General features: G+C 33.8%; 1 protein-coding gene across 3 annotated transcripts in view; it reads left to right on the forward strand.

Annotated features, from left to right (window-relative positions):
- The window catches only part of LOC149418140 (uncharacterized), a 34,841-nt gene continuing 20,068 nt past the window's right edge, over positions 1 to 14,773 (forward strand). For 2 of the 3 annotated variants that reach the window (XM_089639682.1, XM_089639681.1), the window contains exons 1-3: positions 1 to 574; positions 4,191 to 4,295; positions 9,647 to 9,759. In XM_089639682.1, coding sequence (XP_089495808.1) covers positions 474 to 574; positions 4,191 to 4,295; positions 9,647 to 9,759 — 319 coding nt within the window. In that variant the 5' untranslated portion in view covers positions 1 to 473. The remainder of the gene's footprint in view (positions 575 to 4,190; positions 4,296 to 9,646; positions 9,760 to 14,773) is intronic. The other variant, XM_089639683.1, reaches the window with a different exon arrangement.

Raw genomic sequence — 14,773 nt, forward strand, 5'->3', positions numbered from 1 at the left:
TTTTGTGAGAGGGTTTGTCGTATGTTTTTTCTCACAAAAATAAAAGAATCTTACTCTAATTTTAGTTGAAACGGTCTAATTTTGATGCGATTTCTTTTATTAAACCTTGGTTCTATGCCTGAATACAATTTAATTACGCTCACGGACGGAAAGTGCGCGCAATTTCGTGTGAAAGTTCCTTATTCGAATAAAACATTGGTGAATGAACGATGTCAACCGGAATTTACGAGGTGTGACCCTAAATTTAGTGGACAGTCGATCTAACCTAGGATATATTTACCGATTTTCTATTTAAACAAAGCGTTATAAAGTAATGTGTCAGTTTCTCGTATCTAGAAATAATGCCGGATGTGTTGTGTGTACATTTTAAGGGCGTAACCTAATGTTTTGGTTGGGGAGTGAAGATGTAGGGGATGTGAATTGAACCAGGAAGTGAACAATCGGACAAAGTGGGTGCTTTGAGGGAGATCAGCATGGTGGGGGGGCTCGAGGCGGCGCTGGCCGTGGCGGTCTGCATCACCCTGATCGTCGTTCTGGCTGCCTGTGTTTGTGGATGTCCTAGGGACACTCACAAGTAAGCTAAACAAACATAACCTATTCAATCAAACCTTCTGGCCGCTTCTGTGCTCCTAGTCAAAATTTTAGCTATTTTTACAAATTACATTTTTTTACATGATGTTTAAGTAGTTTTTTTTGTACGATAGCAATTTGATGTTATTTGTGCGAAATTGTCTTTGTTTATGTGTTTTATTGGATAACTGTAGAAAAAAATTTGGTACAGCATAAAAATACTTTTGAATTTATAAATATGTGACTTAGTGCTAAATATACCATAGTTAATTTTCCTCGAAACTACAAAAGTTGTTCTTTTAGATAAGAATTTTTATTCCAAAAAGAACCGAACTTTTAACATAAGTTGGTTCTTAGAGATAATAAATGTATGTATTATGCAAAATGACTATGTTGAGGATTTTAACGTTGTGTTATTATTTACTAAAATTTTCAACTTTGATGTTAGCAAATCTATTTCTTTTGACTTTTGCTATTTTTAGCATTATGGCCCCAGAAATTATTATTACCTAATATTTTTTATCAGTAATGGTCATTTTCATTGAAATATTGATTTCGATAAAATATTTTCGTTGAATATTGAAGCTTGTCTCGTTAAATTCTGAAACAGGGTTTTCAGGCCAAAATTTTATGTGTCTTTAAGAAAATTCTGATAGTGAAATCTGATAAATAATAGGTTATTGAGAAATACATATTATTATCTTTGGATTCATCTGAATAATTACTCTCTACTACCAGCCAATTTCTTTTTCAGATAATATCTATTTCATGATATTATGATTATCATCGAAATTATCATCATAATTATGTGTCAATGCATTCGAAATGAGACTATGAATTCCAATTGGGCTAAATGTTGTGTTATCAAGATCTTTATCTTGATTTCCTTTTTACTATCATCAAAGACGATTGAAGATTATATCTCCAAATTATATTTAATGCATTTATCTTTCGCCTTCATATTCACTGTTTAATGTTTTAACAAATATTGAAATGGTTAATTGATGGCCAATCAATGAACCAATCTGTTAATACTTATGCAATAAATGTTGTATAAATACATTTAGTATCATTCTTTCCATTGCAAAATTATCTGCAAAATCTCAACTTTTCAGTAGCGCATTAACCCCTTCAGCATTTTAGGGTCATATATGACCGGGCGTCCATATTTTATGAAAATATTTTCATTGTTTTTTCTATCATGCGGAAATACTTACTTTTTTAAGGTTAGAAAGAGAAATAATAATTCTTTTCAGTTTGCCTCAAATATTCTTACTGGAATCTATTAATGAAATTCTAAAAATAACCAAAATGAATAATTCTTTCGCGTTCATATTGTTTGTTTATGGAAAATTAAAAAATAAGATGTATATAGTGCGTTTGAAATACACAGAAAACATTGCAAAATAATAACTACAAGAAACAACTATTTATGTCAGAGGAGATGTTGCTTATGCATTGTGGCTTAGCTAGCATTTTGATTTCAAATTTTTCGGGAGCGTTTATGGTAAATTTTTTAGTGCAAATTTAAAAGGCGGTATTCTTTCTTTCTAACACTGTTTAAATCATATTTTTCACTATAATGCAAATTAAGATAGCAAGACTTTTACGAGACCATGTCTGGTTGGGATATATATATATCTCCCAAAAAGATTCTACGGTTGTTCGTTGTCGGCGAAGGATATCTCCCAAAATTGCCCTAGGGCCGGGCTTCCCAAACTTTTTTCAACTGTGACGCCCTTGGGAAGTTGCCATATTTTTGCGACGCCCCCCCCCCCCCGCCCCCCCGATGACTAAAAATCTAAGCCCCCCGCCGCTCATTTGTACCAAGTGTAGTATTTTGTAGCCCCCCCTCCTGAACGGGTCACGTAGCATGGGTACGTTACCTAATAACAATTTGTCAGAAAAACTCCAAATAGTATCTAATTTTTGTATTAGAAAATAAAGAACACAACATAAACACAAAAATGGAAGCAAACAAAAAAGATAATAAAGCATTTTTTTTTTCTTTGGTATTAATGAGAAGGATGTGCTTGCTTTTCTGAGCACTCAAAACGAGGTTGAAGTTTCGAAATCGCCACTCTCGTCTCTGCCTCTAAATTAATTTTTGATCTGTACTTATTCTTAATTACTGCAACTGCAGAGAAACCTGTCTCACACAAGTATGATGTCGCAAACCTTAATAAAACCCCTAACGCTGCAGTGCTGATGGAACGATATTCTCTCTATAAAGATTGCTTCACGACGCCCCTGGGATGATTCCGCGGCGCCCTGAGGCGTCGCGACTCACAGTTAGGGAAGCCCTGCCCTAGGGGTTAAACATGGCGTCAATTATAACAACAAATTCTGCCTATAACAGTTTTTACCGAAAATGTATTTAAATAGATGTTTTTGTATCTCCCCCGATGTAAATACTGTTGTTTCTTGTAATATTTAAGTTAAAACGAAGTGTTACTTCAATAATTTATGCATTTTAAAAATGAAGCAGAATAGAAAAAAATTACTGAAACTATTGTGGGTTCCTCTGATGATACTGCAAATTTTATATGCCCCATCAACATCATTGATTTTAAGGGGTCAATCGCCACTGGTCATAGTCGTAGTCACTCCTGGCTACAAGGACTCTTGTGAGGTTATCACTTTATAAAGTTTTTGCGCAGTCATGTATTGTACTACAGCCATTTCCTTTGGCTGATATGTTCCTATAACTGAGGGCCCCGTTTTAACCATAAATAAAAGAAACAAGAGAGATGGGCCACGAACCATTATTAGCATGAAACCGCGCACACAATGGTGTCGCGAACATCTTTTACCAATACTACTGCAAATCGCACCTACGCCTTTCTTTCTGTCCACTCACCACATGCATAACTTTCATTGGCTTCACCGCATTGGTAGTCCTTGCAATTTGGTTTTACCTTGGCGACAATCAATCCCAAATCTCACTTTATTTCTATAATCTATAGTTGTAACTTGTAACCTTTCTTTGTTACGTACATTGTTTGGTAAAGTTGCAGCTTTCCGCTTCACGCTTAATATGCCAGTAAAAAAATTAGAAAAACTTGCTTTTAGCTTATTCACTCCAAGAGACGACTACTATTTATGTCAGGGGATGAAAAAAATGCATTAAAGTTCAATTCTTTGGTAATCAAAATTTCATGTGTTTTTAAGTCTGTGTTTTTTCTTGTTCGTATGATCTGAGTTGTTTTAAAGGTTAGAAAAAATGCATAAATTCTTAAAATAACAACGAACCTAAAAACCTATTTTGTGGTTGTTTTACCATTCCCCAAAGTAAATAGTTGTTTCTTGTAGTAATTAAGTTGAAACGAAGTGTAATTTCAGTGCATTTAAAGCCTGAAGTGGAATTCTGCCAATCTACTGCTTGTTTTACAAGTTTTAACATCTAACAGAAATAGATATTACGATGGAGCTCTCATCGGTATGCTTTCTGGCCATTTGTCACTATAAGCAGTATGGAAAGAGTATACATTAGTTTATTTTACAATTGTTTTGACATTATCTCAGTATGTAGTTGTATCGTGCTGGTTGTTTGTTGCTTGCTTGAGTTGTTGAGGTCCTGTGTCACTTGTCATGTCCTCTTTGTGTTGTGGTGTGCGTAGAAGCGAGCTGGTCGGGACTGCGGGGGTCGTGAAGCTGCGCTCCGAGGAAGAGCCTGCCCCCCCACCGGCTGCCCCCGCCCCCGTCACCCCACTCTCCACCAAGAGGTAATCTCCCGTCTCTATCTCCTGTCTGCTGGGTGTTGGAATATTGGTTGGTTTGGTGGACAATTTGATCAGATAAAACCTTGATGAATTCGCACATCTATAATAGTTCTGTGAACAATAGACCTTGCGTCTGTATGTTTATAATTTTCTCTTATTTAATAAATCAAAACCAAAATTTCCTCTGAAATCTTAAGATTTATCAGTAAGTACTTAACCTCTGGAACACTGGACCTTTTTTCGAGGGGCCAGATGAGTGAAATCAAAAATTAAGTCTATTATTCTATTATTAATTAATAATTTTGAGTTTAAAAAAATTATAACTTTTTTTAAAACAATCAAAAAAACGCTACATCTTAGATAATATTATAAAAAACATGTGTTGTAAATTTTAATAAAATCGTATAAGTAGATCTTGAGATATCTTGTACACCAGTTTGAAAAAAGTAGTTTTGAATAAAATGCAAAAGAAAAAACAGTACGGCGTCAGCGTCTTAAAACCAATTTGTTTTTTAAATTACCTTCTGCGATTCCTGGACCGTACATAAGTTCTTCCATTGTTGCTGCGATGTCCTCCGTCTCCTTTTGAGTAGCTTTTTTCAATTTCCTGGCCTCTTTAGTCTCCTGTTGGGCTCTCATGTTGGTTATAGATATTCGTCCGATCGCTACCTGAGTTTCGGGCCGACTCTGCCGTGCTCACTTCTAATTGCTTTAACTTCGGAAATAATTTGAATCTTGTAACGGTTAAATGTTTCAAATATTCTTAAAAGTATAAACAATTTATCTAGCGAAAAAAGGGTGGTGTAACCCTAAGGGGTTATTAAGATAAACTATATATTTTAACTCCTTAGGCTAATTAGTTTGGTTTTATTTAACAAGTTTTTTTATTATCTGTACAGTCAATTTATTCGCTTTTCGGAACAACTCATATGGTCTAATAGCCCAGCTACACTACTCGCGAAGTTGATCGAAGTTGACCGAATACGATAGTGTGGGCACGAACTTCACTTCGCTTCGGGCAACTTCGCTTCGCTTCGCCCGACTTCCGATTGTTGTCGGTAAATGCGCCCGATTCAAAGGACTCGAAGCGTTACTCGCGAAGTTGCACGAGTGTGTGGGCACGCACTTCGAACTTCGGCTAACTTCGTCGAGGACTTCGTCGAAGCGTCGAAGCGAGTAGTGTAGCTGACACTTTATAGAAATCGTAGTTGTAAATATGAACTAAACGAAATTAGAAAGAAAAAATATCAAACTTTACATTCAAATATAGAATAATTAAACTGTACACCTCTATGAAACCAAAGGTTCCGACCGCTTGAGAAAAATTTATGAAACTTTGTAAAAAAAATTAAAATTATTTTTATACAACGACAAAAAAGTGAGGTGGCAGTAATGTTTATAATACATTTGTACATTTATGTGTATTTACATTTTTATTTATATAGATAGGTAATAAAATTTGAAGGCATATTTCATCACTTTTCAAAAACAGTTACTAGTTTTCGAATACATTTGGAAATATCCCATTTATTTGTATTTTTATTGAGAAACAGAATTACAAACAAATTTTCCAATTTTCTGACGGCATCCTTTATGAAATGTAAGTCGATATGCCTGAAGGGTTAAGTAATTTTTAAAATTTTAAATAAGGAATTATACAATTTGTGGAAAGAAGTGTCACTTATATATATCATTGACAATTCTTTTTTCAAACTTTCTTCTGTCAGGTAGGTACCATAATATTGAAAAAATGGTAATAAGAAAGTCCAAACAAATACGAGGATTTCACATTTGAAAAAGGAATCTTTACAGGATGTATGATTTTTTTTTTTTTAAAGGAAAGACAAACATTCCCAGGTTACGAATAACCTGACAATATTTGAAAATCTCTTACTACCACCACAGTAAGTGAAAAAAAATTCTTGTGTTATGATGTAGGACATATTACATGTATTCTACATTCTATCACAGCAGTGCTCTAAATAATTTCATATAGAGCTCTGCCTACAAAAATCACTGCAACACATAATTATATTAAAAGATTAACTGGCTTAATCAAAATTAATCTGTTAAAAAATATGTTTTTAAATCAATCAATCTTATCGGCATGGAACAAAAAATAGTAAGCTTAACTTTTTTAGTTTCATGCTTAGCCAGCAAAATTGTCAAGTCACGATTTTGTCATATTCCTGATATTGAGAGCACACCATAATAACCAGAGGATCCGGAAAGATTCTACTGAAACAATTGGTGACTATTGATTAATTCATGGAGGCGGGTATGGGTACTGCTGCCCCGGGAACCATTCATTGGATAACTAACCCTTCTGCCATAGGGCCATAGGTCACCCCATGTGGTTTACTGAGTTTGGTGACGTGGGATGCCCGGTTGAGGGAGATCCTTTGACCTCTCCGGCCGGACTCTCTTGACCCGTGGGGGGGTGAATTTATACGTCTGTCACTCCTGGATACTGACCATTAGATTCCCACCCACCCCTCATACCTTTTTCCTTCCCAAAACATCCTCCTTCATTTCCTTAAAAGACCTTCCACAAAGCATGCCCAATGATAAAATCGGCTCCGAGGGAAACTATTTTCCTCACGGCCTGCAGTAGTTAATGTAAAAAAAAAATGCTGTTGACGTGAGAAAAATGACACTTTGAAAAATCGTAGATAATTTATTCCAAAGCCTTCAGAGATGCTGCATAATCAATATCTGGCGCAAGCGTTTTCTAAACTTATTATTCATACAGTTCATTTGTACATAAAGGTTAAAATCGCTTAACCCTTAAATGCATGATTTATTAATTTTTGTGGAAAAAAAAATATTTTGTAGATATTTACATGCATATGCAAGGAAATATAAAGAATTTATTTTTTTTGTAATTTTTTAATGATATTTGATTAAAAAAAATTGTTGCAGATTTACAACACCATGTATTTAATAAAAAATAATATGAACAATTTACGTATGAAAAAAAAATAAAAAACCTAAAAAAAATTCTCAAAACTAATAAGTGTACCGGAAAAATACGAGTTATTACATATAAGTATTGTATTATTGTATCTATTTACCTAAGAAAATCAAAATAATAACAGCAAAACAAAACTGTAATTCTAACCTCCAACCAATTTTCGAGAATCTTCACTTTGTTAAAGAAAAAGTGACATTTGACATTCGCGAAAGAAAAAAAAGGTGATGCCACTCGATAAAATATATTACCGTGAACTTGATAATTCTAAAACGGCATGCATTAAGTATACACCAAAGAGTTAAAGGTGGTTTGAACGGTATGTTGCAGTTTTGCAACAGTATGCATTTAAGGGTTAAAAAAAAAATCATCTAATTTAGTATGGATGACACCGGTGTCCCATCCACAGTCTACAGGTGAAGGTTTACATAAACGCATGATGTCAGAATTCATCAGGGATTTAGATGATTTCTTTTACAATAGTAGAGGATACAAATTGTGCAGTTTTTACGTCAATATTGTCCACCATACCAAGAACATCATTTTATTTCTTCACCTGAATACAGAACTATGTATTCTAATTGCTTTTGAGAAAATTTTACAGGGGATCCATTTAAGATATTGCAAACAATTCTTTCTAGGATGTGATGGCAAAAAAAATTTGACAAATGCAATGAAAATATGGGTATATTTCAGATATATTATTCTCAAAACAAATTATTATAATTATTGAACTTATGTTGAATGTAATTAGGGTAGTTCTGTATCCTTGTGATGATTTGTTTTGTATTTGAATGGATTTTTGTATGTTTTGTACTGTATATTTTATGTTACGCTTATATCAGAAGGTTAGAGTATCGAGTATTCTATATGCAAATTAAACAAATAATTATTGTAAAGAATAAGTAGAAATATTATTATCCTTGTATTTTGTAATGCAATCACATTTATAATTAGTCTTGTAATTTCCATTGTATTATGTTGCTGCAGGAAACAATGCAGATGTTAGAGGTGCTCAATGTCTTTTTAAATACATCTATTTATATTTAATTTTTGTTTTCGGTTATGAATAAATGCAAATGACCGCTCGGTGGCGGGCGTAGTGTGTTCAACATCATCTTTTGGTGGGAATCACGTGCACGCACGTGGACGTTAAGCATTTTTCTGAAATTAGATGACACTACAGCAGTTAATATTAATATACGAATTATTCAATGTTTTTATATGAATGTTATACCAATCTTTTTTAAAGGTCCCAACTATATGTACATAACTATCGAATCGTAATGCAAGTCTTCTTTTTATATTTATCGTCGTGCCTTTCGTTTACATCGGTATTTCAACCAAAGGATAGTATATTATTTGTTATTGTAATAATTCAATTCCCGGAATGAGGGTTTTTATGACCGTGAAACCCGATTAGAATCTCTATCTCTGTTCCACCCCACTCAACTCCTATGTGCAAGCGAACGAGAGATGTCGGGCGTATTTAAAGAAAGCAGGTATGGGCAAATACTGATAGGCGGACCGTAATAAACATATTACAAGGTTAATTGAGTTGCATTTCAAATAATAATCGATTTTCGTTTAGTAATTTTATAGCTTGGGTATGCTGAGTTACAACGTAGAGTTTTTAATTATTTTCGAAGATATAGCGATTTAAAACAAATTAAAGAAACAATAAAATATATAAATTTTAATTGCACTCTACCGGTTACGGAAGCACCCTTGCTTCGTCAGGAGAATAGTCGCTTCCGAAACCGGTAGAGTGCAATTAAAATTAAAGTGGTCTAAAACAAATTTATATCTTTTATTGTAAATTATGACGAGCCACAAAGTAAATGCTTATTACAAATATGCAAATTAAAGAAATTCGCGCGGGACCTTTATTTTCGCCCTGAGCGCCAGCGCAAAAATTACCGGCCAGAAATGTGTTAAGATAAATCTATCTATTTATATAAAGAAGAGTGTTTGTGGCACGTAGCTTTGTTTTTTATACAAATCTACAGTTTTATTCCAAGATTGATGAAATTTTGCACACTTGACCTTCAAAACAAGAGAATTGTCACAACACGGTCAACTAGATCCGATTTAAAAAAATATTGCAAGTAGCCTGGGCAAGTCCGGATACTTCAACTAGTAATTATTAAAAATGTGCATAATTTTCAAATAATGTATTATTGTATATTTTCTAGAGACTGTCATTTTTAAATTCCTTCCATTCCGTTTTTTAATAGGTCTACAAAACATTTACTACTTTAGTTAAAATAGGAATAAATTTGTGTTATAACCCAGGTACGGTTTATTTATTCAACATTAATTACTATTTATAGGTTAATTAAGATATGCATATATGAGACTAAGGGAGCATTTAAAATTGCAGAGTTTCGGCTCAGAACACCCAACGCAGCCTTCCAGAGATCCCTCCGCCGGTCCCCCGCCAGGACAGTGGTGACACGGCCTCAGAGCTCTACGCCACCGTAGGAACTAGTCAACGTAAGTCCTCACATGTATTTATATACCCGTTTTATAAACCTGTGGTCCAAGTTGCCAGGCGTCCTGACTCAAGTACTCTTCAATCTTCCTATCATTGCAGAAGCAACAATCTCAGCTTTTTATTAAGGTTGTGGGAGAGTTAAAATATTATCAGTTTATTCATAATACTATAATTATAATTTAACTAGCTGAAGTTTACCCGACTGTACTCGATGTTGCTGGAGGTTATCCACCTTTTAAGATGATATACAATTCCGTAGTACATTATTTTGATGTATCTTATAAGGTTTAGCCAGAGTCAGCAATGTAAGAGACCGAAAATATGTTTTAATGACTTGATTACAAAACATCCACTTTTCTCTACTTTTTATAAATATAATATGCATGTATTATACAGGGTTTTCCAATAAGAGGTGTTATTTTGATATTCAATCGTAAAAGATCAATGGTTTCGTTACTTGTGTGGCACGTAGCGCCGTCTTGTTGAAAGTAAACGTTGTCCAGATCAATACCATCCAATTCCGGCCATAAAAAATCATTAATCATCTCTCGATAGCGCAATCCATTCACCGTAACTGTTGCTCCAGCCTCATTTTCAAAAGTAAGTTCCAATGACTCCGCCGGACCATAAACTGCACCAAACAGTCACACGTTGATGATAGAGAGGCTTTTCAACAATGACTCTTGGGTTTTCCGAGCCCCAGATGCGACAATTTTGCTTGTTGACGAAGCCACCTGGTGGAAATGGGCCTCATCACTCAAGATGATTTGCATTTGATTCACTCAAGTGAATTTTAATAATTTCAATGCGTTGTTGAAGCGTTTATCGTTCCATTTTTATTAATGGCGTAGTTTCTACTTGTCAAATGTCAAAAAATGACAGCTTCAAAAGTAACATCTACCGAAATAGCGGGCTATACAAAATAACACCTCTTATTGGAAAACCCTGTATTTATAAATCTTCTGGAAGAAATTCTCTAAATGATAGTGAAAACCCTATCAAAATCCGTTGCATAGTTTAGAAGAACTAAGCGCATAAACATACAGACGTGGATAGCGACATTATTTTATACTATTTAAAGATTTATTTATTACACTTCTCCAACTCAAAATTCAAACCGAGATGATGAAAGTTGAAGTTTTGCATCTTACTATGTCATACTATGTATGGTGTTATATAAATATGAATTGATTTTTTGATGTTTAGAAAAATAAAAATTATATAAAACATCTGCGATTTATGATATTAACTTATCATCTCTCAAAATAGCAAACGGCACATATCTATAGACATCTCTTTGATTAATTACAAAATAGTACACAGCACACATCTATAGACATCTCTTTTTTATTAATTATAAAATAGTACACGGCGCACATCTATAGACATCTCTTTTTTATTAATTACAAAATAGTACACGGCACACATCTATAGACATCTCTTTGATTAATTACAAAATAGTACACGGCACACATCTATAGACATCTCTTTGATTAATTTCAAAATAGTACACAGCACACATCTATAGACATCTCTTTTTTATTAATTACAAAATAGTACACGGTGCACATCTATAGACATCTCTTTGATTAATTACAAAATAGTACACAGCACACATCTATAGACATCTCTTTTTTATTAATTACAAAATAGTACACGGCGCACATCTATAGACATCTCTTTGATTAATTACAAAATAGTACACGGCGCACATCTATAGACATCTCTTTGATTAATTACAAAATAGTACACGGCGCACATCTATAGACATCTCTTTTTTATTAATTACAAAATAGTACACGGTGCACATCTATAGACATCTCTTTGATTAATTACAAAATAGTACACAGCACACATCTATAGACATCTCTTTTTTATTAATTACAAAATAGTACACGGCACAAATCTATAGACATCTCTTTGATTAATTACAAAATAGTAAACGGCACAAATCTATAGACATCTCTTTGATTAATTACATGCTATCAAAGCTGATCATTTCCTGTGCCTTGCTTTAAATTATCTTATTGATTGTGTATGGATTATAAAGTCTGTGCAAATAATGTTAAATTATTAGAATTATTTATATATTCATTTACCGAACGAGATGTGTGCCGTTTACTATTTTGAGAAACGATAAGTTAATATCGTTAATGTTTTTTTTTTTTTCTAAACATCAAAATCTCAATTCATATACATAGTAAGATGCTAAACTTCAACGTTCATCATGAATTTTGAGTTGGAGAAGTGTAATTAAATTAAAATTATAAAAAATATTGTTATCTTCAATTTAAATTACTTTTTCTTTAAAGCCTTTAATACCCGTTACCGACCTTAGACTACTTGGGAGTTCACTCCAAGAAAGACTCGAAAAGTTTAGTGCTCCGTCTTCAAATTTTTTGCTACATTTATACGAGACGACTTCTGATTTTGATAAGTTGGCTTTTGGTAAAACTGTTCTTTATGCTAGTCCTGTGTTGATCGATCATTTTACATGACCCTGGTTGATTGCGACCCAAAGTGATCAAAGTGATCGGATCAAAGTGATCGGATCAAAGTGATCGGATCAAAGTGATTGGATCAAAGTGATCGGTTCAAAGTGATCGGTTTAAAGTGATCGGATCAAAGTGATCGGATCAAAGTGATCGGATCAAAGTGATAGGATCAAAGTGATCGGATCAAAGTGATCGGTTCAAAGTGATCGGATCAAAATTATCGGATCAAAGTGATTGAATCAAAGTGATCGGAACAAAGGGATGGGATCAAAGTGATCGGATCAAAGTGATCGGATCAAAGTGATCGGATCAAAGTGATCGGATCAAAGTGATCGGATCAAAGTGACCGGATCAAAGTGATCGGATCAAAGTGATCTGATCAAAGTGATCGGATCAAAGTGATCAGATTAATGTGTTGAATCAAGTGAACAGATCAAAGTGTTCGGATCAAAGTGATCGGATCAAAGTGATCGGATCAATGTGATCGGATCAAAGTAATCAGATCAAAGTGAGTAAATCAATTGTGATCCACACTTGACATGCGGAAATCGACCGCTTATAAAACTTTAGGGAAGAACTCTTTCTGTTTCTCAAAGCCAATGTACACAATCAAGTAAAAAAAGAGATTTTTGAGCACCGTTTATTAGGCAAGATTATTTGTTGAATACCTTTTTAGTTTTTTTAAATGTATATAAATGAGTAAAATTTAATTGCGTATCCTGTGATTTTTCACAGGTCTGCGCTAGTATAGAAATAATTTGAAGTGATGTTGGTGTAATGATAATGCCTAATCATTTTTATCTACTAGTACTGTTTGTTTTTTATGGGGAAAATATTTTATTGCGAATTTCCAAAAATGGTTTTCAAAAAAGAATTTCTAGACAACCCTTTTATAGTTTAATAATGTTGAATTGCTAAAATACATTGAACACATTTAACACTTGTGTAGATAATTTTACTTAACTTTATTTTGCCTTCACTTAATTCCATTGTGCCACATATTTTGCAGTGTGTAACTTTCCATTGTGCAATAAAAATATTGGTCCTTACCCATCTGTTTCTAATGTTTGATGTTTGTAAAATTTAATAGCTGCATTAATTAGACCGTTGGTTGTTAATTAAGTGATGTCGACCCACCACTATTTGATTAGTTAATCTATAAGTTTAATTATTTCATCCGTGGATTAATATTGATAAGTAGATATCACAATAAATTTCACAAAATCATACTCAATCTTTCTGGGATGTCCCAGATTCATTCTGTCTACTTTTATGTCATACCCTGACACTCCATTCTGGGATATACCTCAATAAGTGTCAAAATCGTTTTCATTGTTAACCACTAAATACTCGGTTTTTTTTTTAACAAAAATGAAACTAAAAACATCAGGTTATTTTATTTTTTATAAAGAGTTAACATAATTTAAAATTGACCAGTTCAAAAAAAAAAAACAAAACAGAAGCAATAAAAAATGTAAAAAAAAATAATCACATTCAAAAAAATAAAACAAAACTGTAATAAAAAATAAAAACAATAAAAAAATCTGGCGAGCGTAGTTCGTTTGTTTATACAAGTCAAAAGACGTGAGCAGTGTTCGGGTTGTCGCGGTACGATACACGCGCCGTCGGCGAACACCGCTCGTTCAAAAGCATTAAGTGGTCAAACTGTTATAATAGTACACAACTGACCCTGTACAAGTGGCAAGTGCATTCCATTGTTGAATTCGGCAGCCAATAGTCTAGAACCCCAAAAGACTTCCAGAAACAGGCCGTGCGTTTGATAGATTCCCTTTTCTTAACAAATGCATTCCAATCTTTAGAACACAAGCGTCAGGATGCTATCTTTGTTCTCCCGGGATCTCAATGGATGATGCTCTGAGGAACTAGCGTCATTGATCCCTTTGGCACCATTCTTGAATTCAATAGTTCAGCTGCCGAATGATTTGCCAGCCTCTGTGTTTCCTCCCTCCTACAACATGGGTCTCTTCAAGACCCATGTTCACTCCTTCCTCTCCTCAAAAAATCTATCCTATTCAGTACTTTCATCACATTAAAATTAATGAAACTTTGAATTTTTTATAAATTTTATAATATGAAATGACAAAAAATCTGAGATGACAATAATTTTTATAATACGCTAGCGGACGTCTACCCGGTCTTGCTGTGTTTATCCTTAGGAGATAGACGTATACCATCACAGACTTTTCTGTAGGCCTTTTTAAGATATACAATTCTGTAGTACATTATTTTGATGTATCCCTTAACCTCTCGGACAAAGACTATTATTTACTTTGTGTTCCTTTGCGATCTGTCAAAACGTGAAAATTTTTGTGATATTTACGAGTTTTGTTAAAAGCTTCATAACTCACGTTTTGGGAAACGTAGTCTCATTCTAAAAGATGTTTTGGAAAGATTATGAAATTCACTATCGTATTGTATTGTTATACGTAAATATTTGCGTTTCTAAATATACATTTTCTGAAAACGTCAAAAATATGTAAAAATCGCTGACCATTAT

This window comes from Hesperophylax consimilis, chromosome 14 (genome assembly GCF_061612785.1).
Source record: "Hesperophylax consimilis isolate HC1 chromosome 14, BYU_Hcon_1.0, whole genome shotgun sequence".
Taxonomy (NCBI): domain Eukaryota; kingdom Metazoa; phylum Arthropoda; class Insecta; order Trichoptera; family Limnephilidae; genus Hesperophylax; species Hesperophylax consimilis.